The 11,623-nt window shown below is 41.1% G+C and overlaps 1 protein-coding gene across 1 annotated transcript; it reads right to left on the bottom strand.

Annotated features, from left to right (window-relative positions):
• Positions 1-6,054: 6,054 nt before the first annotated feature.
• Positions 6,055-11,265, bottom strand: phlda1 (pleckstrin homology-like domain, family A, member 1). The gene is made up of 2 exons (XM_087785803.1): positions 10,768-11,265; positions 6,055-7,034 (listed from the first exon to the last, which is right to left on the bottom strand). Exon 1 carries the CDS (start codon positions 11,241-11,243, stop codon positions 10,782-10,784), a length of 462 nt encoding a protein of 153 aa, XP_087641929.1. The 5' UTR covers positions 11,244-11,265; the 3' UTR covers positions 6,055-7,034; positions 10,768-10,781.
• Between the last annotated feature and the right edge of the window lie 358 nt (positions 11,266-11,623).

The following is an 11,623-nucleotide window of genomic DNA, read 5'->3' as shown; positions in this document are numbered from 1 at the left end:
ACGAAAGCGGCCGCAGAGATGGAGCAGTTCTGGAGTATTTTATACCCTCATAATACTCAACTCTCCAGCTGCTTAACGGCGGATCATGAGCGGCCGTAACGCTCACGCGAGCTCCATGCTTTGATAAACGGTTAAAGCTCGGTCAGAGTTCCACAGGAAGCTGGTTCTGATCCAACCACAGCCTCGAACAAGAGCATCATTGAACACGTTTAGAGTCACGGGCGTGTGCGGCCCACGCTGTAAGAACAACACAACTGTGAAAGTGTGAACGATCTGCTTTAATTCTGTGTTCTCCGCTTCTCACCATCTGTTCCACGACCACATCTCCACGGCGGGCAGGAGGAAGATACCACACTTGATGGATGAAATAATGAAAGTACACAGAGGCAGCAACATAAATACATTCAGGACTTACTTTCTCCATCAGATTAGCATTCACAGTTGAATAGCTGACCAGACAAACACTCATAACCACAACTGACTGATTTTTATTCCTGTACATTTGACATTCAAGAAATACTTCATTTATTTAAACAGATTTAAGATTTTAAGGTTTTTTTTTATTGTTATTCCATTCACGTGGATAGTAGTGATTTGGTGCAGGTAGTTTTTCTCCTTATATTACATGAGAAAAAAATACTTTTACTCATCACTGACTGACCGACATTTATACAGCCATAAAAAGTGTCAGTACTTGTAGACAGTATGTACTTGTAGACAGTGTGTACTTGAAGAAACTGTTTACTTGCAGACAGTGTGTACTTGCAGACAGTGTGTACTAGCAGACAGTGTGTACTTGTAGACAGTGTGCAATTGTCGCCAGCTTGTACTTGCAGACAGTGTTTATTTGTAGACAATTTGTACTCGTAGACATTGCGTACTTGTACACAGTGTGTACTTGTACACAGTGTCTACTTGTATACATCGTGTACTTATAGACAGCTTTTACTTGTAGACAGTTTTCACTTGAAGACAGCGTTTACTTGTAAGCAGCGTTTACTTATAGACAGCGTTTACTTGTAGACAGTGTGTACTTGTAGACAATGTGTACTTGTAGACCGTGTGTACTTGTAGACAGTGTGTACTTGTACACAGTGTGAACTTGTAGACAGTGTGTACTTGTAGACAATGTGTATTTGTAGACAGTATGTACTTGTAGACAGTGTGTACTTGTAGACAGTGTGTACTTGTACACAGTGTGAACTTGTAGACAGTGTATACTTGTAGACAATGTGTATTTGTAGACAGTATGTACTTGTACACAGTGTGTACTTGTAGACAGTGTGTACTTGAATACAGCTTGTACTTGTATATAGTGTGTACTTGTATACAGTGTGTACTTGTATACAGTGTGTACTTCTGAGACTCCTGTGTTGTTCTCAGTGTTATCTTGATCTTTTAAGTATATATTTTATTGAGTATTGTTTTGATTGTTTAAGTGCTTTGTGACCCTGGTCTTGAAAAGTGCTTTACAAATATAAATTACTTACTTACTTACTTACTTGTAGACAGTAGTCATGTGATGTGAGTTTGTCATCATTGAGTTCTTTGATGTCACAGAAGCTGCGGGTGAAACACTCTCTCAGTGAGAGCTGTGGAGGGAGGAGTCGCTGGTCAAGCTGCCAGCCAAGACACACACACACACACACATGACACACACACGCACACACACGCACACACACACACACACACACACACACACACACACACACACACACACAGACACACACACACACACACCCCCCCCCACACACACACACACACACACACACAGGCCGCCTGTGTAATGTTTTGGGAGCAGCTGTTGGCAGCTTCAAAAGAAGACACCGCCAGTTCTGGACGGATGTCAACAACAGCTAAGAGTGAAACTTAATCATGTCCTTTTCTGATCTTTGGGCCTCTTTGTCGGCAGATGTTCGACATATGTTCGGCAGAAGAAGAAATCATACAAATGTAATGACTTTTCAACCACATGCTTAGAAGATGAACTACCACAGTACAGTCATCTAGATTCTCTAAAGGGCAACTAATCCGTTTATTTGTTAGAAATACACACTTATAGACAACTTACTGTAAAAAGTCATGATGGGATTTTTTACTGGCTTCCATAAATACATATGCAGTGGTGGAGGTCGCTCACCTTGACCCAGAGACAACACAGGGGATACCACAAACCCATTTGTTTTTTGGCCTTCGGGTCACATTGACCCTGAGATTACACAAGGGTTATAAATGGTGTGGTGATAGATAAAGTGAGAACTTGTCTGCTTAAAGAAACAGTGTCTATGTATAAGCAGTATAGTACATATTTAACCATATAATATGTGGAATCCTTTATAAACTTCTGTTTTAAAAAATGAAACGTTTGAATGAACATGTTATGTTAAGTATATTCTTTGAGATGAATTACAAAAATATGTACAAACAATGACATTGAAAAATGCTTCGTGTCATTCACGACCTTTCAATTAATAGTTTGGATCATTTTAAAAAACGATTGGACACATTAATAGATCATACAAGGCACCAGTTTTATAGAAAGTGTGACCCATAGAAGTATTTTTAAAGCACCTTAATCCCCTAAAGCAGGGGCATCAAACTGGTCCAGGAAAGAGCCGAGACGGTGCAGGTTTTTGTTCCAACCAGTCAAGCACACATGAGTTAACCAATCAGGTGTCAGCTTAAACAAGCAACACCTGACTGACAATCAATTGATTACTGTCTTCAGACGCCTGATTGGTTCAACTATATGTGCCTGACTGGTTGGATACGAAACCTGCACCGTCTCGGCCCTTTTCTGGACCAGTTTGACACCTGTGCCCTAAAGCAAACTTAAATAACACAATTTATCAAATCATTTTTAAAGACTTCCCCTCTGATGATGTCATATCCTCCTCCTCTCCAGGCAAACTAATCCAAACTATATCAAATTTAAAATTAAATAATCCAAACTATATAAAGAGAATAAATACTGAAACATTATTCCTTTAGTTAAACAGTATACACTGAATACAAACAACAATATGGATGCTACAACAGGACTAAGGTGGATGACTAAGTGTGGTATCTTGTCTCCTTCAGGTGGCACGATGATGAAGAAGCCATTCGTCGTGAACCCAGACGGAGCTCTGACCAGGCAGTCTGAGGAAAAATAGCGGAGCCGCTGGAGGAGGATTCATGGATCCACTCAAACAGCCGTTCATGTGTCAGGAACGATGGCTTTAATCAACTTGGCAAAGGGAATCTGAGGCCACGTCTGACATCTTCCCTCCCGGTGGTTTATCCGAGCGACTCTCAGCTTCCGCCGCACCACAGGGGGTTAATGGTCTGAACATGTAAGAGTCAAGAGGCCCGAAGTGTGATCACCAGTCATTTTTTCCCGATCGACCGCAGGAGCGGAAGAGACCACCGGGGGCGACGTTTTGACGCGATTGTGTTTCCCCCCTCCAGGTGTGAAAATAGCCGAGAGGTGACCATGTGATGCCATGATGCCAGCGCAGAGGCATGAATCCCATCAGTCATATCAGATAAAGGGCACCGCCTGAGACCCGGCGTGGGCGATGACAGCAGCTCACAGGCATGTGTCGGGCCGACACGCGGCAAGGAAACGCTCAGCGCCAACCGTCGCATTAAAGCGGCGAGTGAAACTGAGAGTGTGAAAGTCAGTTTGAAGTAGATACTCACCTGGACACGACCAGAAGGACGTTCTTGATCATCTGACCAGAGTCTCCGCGTCGATGTGTTCTTCATTCCTGTGTAGCTCTTTTCTCCTCCAGGATGGATCTGATCTGTAAAGGATTCATATTTCTAGAGCAAGCCGGCTTCATCCACACTAGTCTAGTCTCATTCATTCTGCTTGAACCATGTGATGCTGCCACTGATGCAACTAAATATGTGTAACAATGTGCTTCATTTATCTTGAAACACTTCCATTAGATTCACTTTCATTTGAGTAACTGTTGATCATCTTAGTTTCTTATCTTAAACACTTGCAGGTCACCATATAACAGTCTAAATTCTATTCTGTGGCTATCACACTTATGATGCGTAACGGATTATAAAAAGACATGACATCGTGGATACAGTCTTGTGTAAATATTAAATTACATGCCGAGTAGAGGCAAGTATACGATACCTAACACCATGAAGCGTAAAAAAATACGATATGTTGTGATACTGTAAGATATGTTTGTGACTCTTGACGAAGTCGTAACTGCTTTCATTCGTTTCGAATCTGAAATATGTTCATGACATCAGCTTTAGGAGGTGTTGGAGTCGACTGCATCCTCTCGTCCTCAGTCACCACAGAACATGATGAGTGCAATAGGAACAAAGGCCAGGAATATTTGCATGTTAATTGTAAATTTAAAGCAGATCTATGCGATTTGAAGTCGAGTGACGCCAGTGGACTACAGTGGTAGTGTTTAGCCCGACGGGAGACCACATTTCCCATGAGCACTCGCTAGACGTTGCAAAAGTTGCCATGTACCGGTTTGTAGCAGTTGGACGAATTTTCTGTTTCCAGACTTACATTGACTGAATGAAGGATGGATATCGATGAGGTGATAAATCAGATTGTGGATGATGAAAGATGATATGTGTTCAATTCAATTCAATTCAATTTTATTTAAAGTGTCTTATCTTAACCAAGTTATCTCAAGACACTTTACAGTTGAAGTAAGACTATGGTTGATTAAGGAAAAACAGATCCCAGCAATTCAACTAAGAGCAAGATGCAAAACACTGTGCAGTGAGCTATGGCGAGGGAAAACTTCCTTTTAGAAGGCAGAAACCTCGACCAGAACCAGACTCATTGTTGACGGCCTCCTGCTTTGAACGGCAGGGAGGAAGGATGGGGGTTGGGGGGTAGACAGATGGATAGAGTTGGTTCCTCAGCAGAGGGGCTTGAAAACTGAAGGCCCTGGCTCCAAATCTACATTTAGAGATTTGTGGTATAACTAATAGATGTTATGGTAGTGTTATGACGGCTTTGTAAATAACTTTAACTTTGTTTTTGTACTGTAATCCCAACCCCAACACCACCACAACGAGCGCGATATGTAGCATGTTCACACCATCCCCAAGAACTTTTACAGTGAAAATAAAAATCACACAAAACACCTCAAATCACTGTATATGAGTCATTCAACTAGTTTTAAGTTGATGTGTCATCACAAGTTATTTTAATACAAATATATTAAGGCACCCAAAACTACCTAGAACTGCTTTAAGAAATCCCCCAAAAATATTTGACACACACTTTATTGAAGTGTCATCCTATAAAAGAAAAAAAACATGTTGTGTAGATATTTTCATTAATGTGGACAGGTGAGAATATCGAAGCTGTCGAGGAAACCAATGATATGAAAATAAACCTGACACATCTCAAAGCAGCGCAAACTGGAGGGAAATCAACGAAAGGAAACATGAAGACTCTTTGGAATAAGTCGTCATAGGCAAAATATAATTGTGAGGCGATAATAAAAGCCTTCTTTTAGTCAAATTGTCTTAATTCAGATGTTATTTTAGGCCATAAAACATGTACATTATTCTCCTTTGATTTTGACATGTGTTTTTAAACAAGTCGCTTCTAAAAGAAATATCACAGCAGGAGACGATTCAATGCGCGACTCGGTGCATAGATACGAAGATTGTGTCTTTAAAGTGTGTTTAGTCTAAAAAAAACGATTAAAAATGTTGATGTTTTTCAAACAAAGAAAGTGTTTTTCTATCTGCTGCTGATGGAAAAGTCCAGACAGGTTCATCTAGAAACATCCATGAGGTGAGAAGAGCTGCTGGTTAATCTATTAAAGCAACTGAAGACTCGGACACACTCAGTCAATGCACGTCTTCAGAGGCTTCAGGGACGATCCTGGTCACACACTCTCTGCAATAAAGAAGAACCTTTTACAGGTGAACCGACACAAATGTTCTCTTCACAAGGACAATGGCAGGAAAACACCTGCGGGCCGGAGCTCGACAGAGGGATGTCGTTTCCTTTATCGAGGGGGTTTGAAACTCAATCGTTCGATGTGGAAACTTAAACAGGAAGTCTAGACGTCAGTATCTTTAATTATTGAACGTTAATTGTCATATAAAACTTGTCATAACACAAAGAATCTTCAACCAATTTACGTTTTTGGACATTTATAAACGACAATGTTCGAACATACATTTTTTCAGGTAACTTATGAAATAAAATATTGAATTATTCATTTATTTCCACCCATTTATAAGTATTTCAATCTCTTAAAATGATGTGGCTTGACTTTGTTCAAAGTGTCGAGCTAGATTGCAACAGAAGGAAAAAGGTTTCACGCGTGTCGGAATATTCAGATGTAGCAAAATGTCTAACATGATCAGCGAAAACGACCCACAATTCAATGCTCCTTTGGTTGACAGGCGGCAAAACTCGGGGAGCTGATCCTCATCCTCTTGTCAACGACGTTGAAGCAGCACAAGATCAAAAACTTATTATTGAATTCCAGCAGAAATGAGTCACACAGATGTCTGAGCTGTTTAATTCAACTAAATAGAAAAGCAAACTTCAGCAACAGCAACACACTTCCAACAAAAAAGAAAAAAACCCTAAAAACCGTTTGCGATGAAAGTGAACCAACGCTGGAGAAAATGCTGTTATTGCCTGATGATCGTTTCCCTGGAATCACATTTTGGAGGAAAAATCACTTTCTGGGGTCGAATAGACGAAAGTTGGGGCCGAACGTCTTTGATTTCTCTTCTCAATGGACCTTGAAATCAGCAGCTCGTCTCACATCAAACACACACGACAGTCAACAACAGAACATCTTGATAGAAAATATGTACAGACCTAATAAATAAGGAGGGGGGGGGGGCGGCACATCAGGATACAGCTGCTGTCTCACATGCTTTTTGTCCATCAGTCTTTACTGTAAGAAGTCTGTATCAGGGGGGGGGGGTCGAAGGGATAATGGTCTACATGGAAACCACTACATGGAAGAAGGTTCTCCTGTGAGGAAGATGATGTGGTCCTGGCTGAAGAAGGTCCCACGAACCTGCGGAGGAGATGTGGATGAATGACACGTTCTTGCTTGCATTCATTACACGGGGAAACGTCCATCAGTTTCCGATCATCTGCACACACACCATTATCTCTAAAAACTACCGAAAAAACTGTGGCATTCTTAGACCAGAAGAATCTAGGGCTTGGTATCGGACTTTGGTTCTTTTGTGGCACCGTCCAAAAAGCTTCTTTAGTGCCGATTATCGAAGCATCTTTCGGAACCCATGATCATAACTTTGAACACAGCTGGTTTGTACTATGTGTAATGTTACGTTTTTGGTTAGTATTGTTAGAAACAGTATCGAAGTAAAGGTGATGCTATCAATACAGGTATCGATCGATACCCGGTCGTCTCTAATATGTGTGTAGACAGTCGACACTGGGAGCTTGTGTGCTTCATGTCTGAGTAGCATGTTAGCCTTTTAGCTTCTGCTATAAATTACCTTAAAATATTGACTTATTTTGATATTTCCAGAACAATCACTCATGTCGAGGCTTCAATACAAGATGGACGTTACAGACGAACAGTACTGAGGTATTTGAAGGTTTTTAAGTTTGTTTTTGGACGTAGAAAAGTGGGCACTATCAACAACTGGACTTACATTTCTGCCTTTAACTCCAAGAAGACATGGATGACTCTGGACCTAATCCCAACCCTGAGTCGACATGAGGTCGAGTAGAAAATGAGTGAAGTTTACATTTTACGGGAATCAATGTGCTGAACGGGTTCTTCCAAGAAAATTATTTGGTGTCACTGAGTTAGTTCAGATGATCCAGTTTTTTTTTATAATACGTACGTCAACGTTTTTCCCAGAAATATTTTTGTTGTTGTTGTTGTTGACAAGAACGTTCCTGAAGTACTCTGAAAGATTGAAATCCAGAAAGGATTGAAGGTCACACGAGACCTCGTCGCTGCTATTTCTGAACATTTCTGCTCCGTCGCAGTTTATTGTCGACGAAGGTCAGTCATAAGGTGAAGACACACGTGTTAGGAAAAGGTTTAAAGAACAAAGAAAAACAGCACAAACAGAAAAGCCTCAGATTTATGATAAAAAATTAGCACCTGTTGCTGTTTTATTTACTTTTACAATCATGTAAGTATTACAAAGCATTATCCAATTGAATACTACAAACGATTATACTTGTGAAAGCTCAACGTATATCCATACCTCGCTTAACTTTAATGTTGAACCATATTTTTACATTAACGGTTTTCTACTGGATTGTTTATTTTTACTTGATAGATGAAGATTAGTCAGAAAAGGTACTTAACACTTTAATACTCTATATATTGCATAAGCAACATCAAGTTGTGTTTTTTTACGACTTGACAGTTCCTGAACTAAAATGTACACTAAGATTTATTCATGATGGTTTTAAGTGAGACTTAACTTACCTTTAAAGGTACTTTACGACTCACTTTCTAACTAAGCAAAATTCAAACTTCACTTATTTTCTACTCATGTCATATAAGGGTTGCGATTATTTTCAGAGTACTCTGTTGCTTTTTAGAGTTATAGACAAAAATGTTTGTTCATTTTAATGTAGTGACTGATGCTCAGTTGTCTTCGTCCAAAATGACTCTGAAATTAAAAACACCAAAATACCTCCATAGTGCTCGTATACTAGTATACATAGTGATACAGACAGGAAGTACTTCCAGTGTAGACAGTAGACTGTACTTCCTGGAAGCGCATACGATATTTACCTGGAGTACTTCCTGTTTGTATCGCTTGTTATTCCTCATGTCGAGGCTTCAATAAAAGACGTTACAGGCGAGCAGTATGGTGGTATTTTGTTTGTGTTTTTAATCGAGTCATTTTGGACGAAGACAACTGAGCATCAGTCGCTACATTAAAATGACCAAACATTTTTGTCTATAACTCTAAAAAGGAAAAGATTACTCTGAGATGAATCCCAACCCTTAAGTCTGAGTAGAAAACAAGTGAAGTTGGTTTCAATGAAATGAAACTTGTCGGTAATTTCTGAGGACACAAGGCTCTCAGGGCAGCATGGTAGGTAGGTAACGCTCTCACTAAACATATAACAAAAGATGATAAATTATTGAAGGTTTTCTATTAAATTATAAAGAAATTACAGTAAATCTTTTTTTTTATTTCATAGAGATCGTGTAAAGGTCAACGCAGTTTTAAGAACTCCAGTTTGTAACATAACTTGTAATATTAATGTGTTTATTATCGACATGACATTATTTATGGAAGTGAGGAAGAATAATAATAGACTGCTGAGTCAGCATGTTAACAACTATAAACTGACACAGTGAAGTTGCTAGTTCAAGTTTTAAAAAATCATATATCCAGGCAGAAGCATTTTTTTTATTTGAAAAAAGTAAAATATTCTTAATTTAAAAAATTAAAAAATTAAAAACAAATATAAATATAATATATATAAATCCATCCTGAAGTTTAAGTTACTCAGCAACTGTTTCTTCAAGTGACATCATGGAAACACATGCAAGAGCCGATTTGTTAACATGTAATAATGACATTCACTTGTCCATTATGTAGTAAGTAAATATATTATTAGTTAAACGGTTTACCAACCAGGCCTGTTAAGGTCACAGTGAGCTGAAGGGTTAGTTTGTAACGCACTATTGCAACACTTTAATACATATTACATATATTCGATTAAGACCAACGGTGCAACAAGAAATACAACACAAATCAAACATAACTAAGTATTATTATTATTTATACATCAAGGTTTGTTACCGCACGTTATCGATCCCTGAAGACTCCACCTGAGTGAGTCTCTTGGGACGAAGACAAAAGACGGTGACAACTGAGCTCCAGTCGCTACATTAAAATGAACAAACATTTTTGTATTTATGTTTATAAAAAGAAATGGATTACTCTGAAAAATAATCACAACCCTTTGTCCAGTAGAAATCCCTTTAAATCGCCATAAGAATGTTATGAACATCTGTAACTTTTTCACCGGAAGTTGTTTTGTATAAAAATAAAAATAAAAATACCATTATTTTCAATTGAAGAATAAAAAAAAATGTTTGCTTTTTTTTCTTAAACTAACTTTTTCTGTTTTCAAGTGAACAGAAAAGAGGTTGGTTTTGCGTGTCGCGTGTGTCCTTGAACCCTCGAGGATGAGGTTCACAGACACACCAGCCTCAGAAGTAGAAGAAGATGCTCCTCTCACCACACACACCAGCCTCAGAAGAAGAAGAAGATGCTCCTCTCACCACACACACCAGCCTCAGAAGAAGAAGAAGAAGAAGCTCCTCTCACCACACACACCAGCCTCAAAAGAAGAAGAAGATGCTCCTCTCACCACACACACCAGCCTCAGAAGAAGAAGAAGATGCTCCTCTCACCACACACACCAGCCTCAGAAGAAGAAGAAGATGCTCCTCTCACCACACACACCAGCCTCAGAAGAAGAAGAAGATGCTCCTCTCACCACACACACCAGCCTCAGAAGAAGAAGAAGAAGCTCCTCTCACCACACACAACAGCCTCAGAAGAAGAAGAAGAAGCTCCTCTCACCACACACAACAGCCTCAGAAGAAGAAGAAGAAGATGCTCCTCTTACCACACACAACAGCCTCAGAAGAAGAAGAAGAAGATGCTCCTCTTACCACACACACCAGCCTCAGAAGAAGAAGAAGATAAGAAGAAGAAGAAGCTCCTCTCACCACACACACCAGCCTCAGATGAAGAAGAAGAAGAAGAAGAAGCAGCTCCTCTCACCTCACATGTGCAGCTCAGCTGCTGGAGCCCCTCAGGCTCTTGTGTCCTGACATCTGCACCACCAGCAGCTGCTGCTTCTGCCGCGTGGACCGGACCGCCAGGATCGCCTGCCGGTTCTTGTACTGGACCATCTGCAGGGTGATCTCGGCGTTCCAGCCCTCGTCCTGCGGGCACCTGAAGTCGATCTCCCTGCCCTCCGTCATCACCACGGTGAAGTACACGTACTTGCCCTTGCGCTCCACGCAGTCCACGGTCTTCATGCTGGCGAAGTGCAGCTCCTTGAGGCGCTCCGGCCCCCCGCGGGGAGGAGGCTGCTGCTGCTGATGCTGCTGCGGGGGGTCGTGCTGCTTGGGCGGCAGCAGCAGCAGCCCGTCCTCGGTCAACACGCAGCGCTTCTTCTTCCACAGCTGCAGCAGCCCGTCGCTGCGCTTCTCCAGCAGACCCTCCTTCAGCACCTTCCGCCCGTGATCCAGCATCCTGGCCGGAGCTGCTGCCGCCTCCGAGTGTGTGTGTGTGTGTGTGTGTGTGTGCGCGTGTGTGGAGGAGCGAGCCGTGACTGCGTGCGGGGGGAGGGTCCTGAGGTGGAGGGAGGGAGGGAACTGCACCTCCTCCCTCCATCCATCCATCCCTCTCTCTCTCTCTCTCTCTCTCTCTCCAGAGAAGATGACAAATGAGGTTTAGTTTGACTGTGTCTCCCCTGACGCACCTGACGCACCTGACGCAGGAACTATTGCTATGACGTTCAGGTGAAACACGTGGCTTTAATATACGTCACTATAAAGAGAGTGTAAGCATCTCTATGACATTGAAAACCACACTAATAAAATGAAGATCAACTTAACTACCTGACAAGAAT

The sequence above is a fragment of the Callionymus lyra genome, chromosome 3, assembly GCF_982586985.1.
Source record: "Callionymus lyra chromosome 3, fCalLyr1.hap1.1, whole genome shotgun sequence".
In the NCBI taxonomy this organism is placed as follows: Eukaryota; Metazoa; Chordata; class Actinopteri; order Syngnathiformes; family Callionymidae; genus Callionymus; species Callionymus lyra.
The sequence above is the reverse complement of the archived record's forward strand: the minus strand, read 5'-3'. Positions and strand labels throughout refer to the sequence as shown.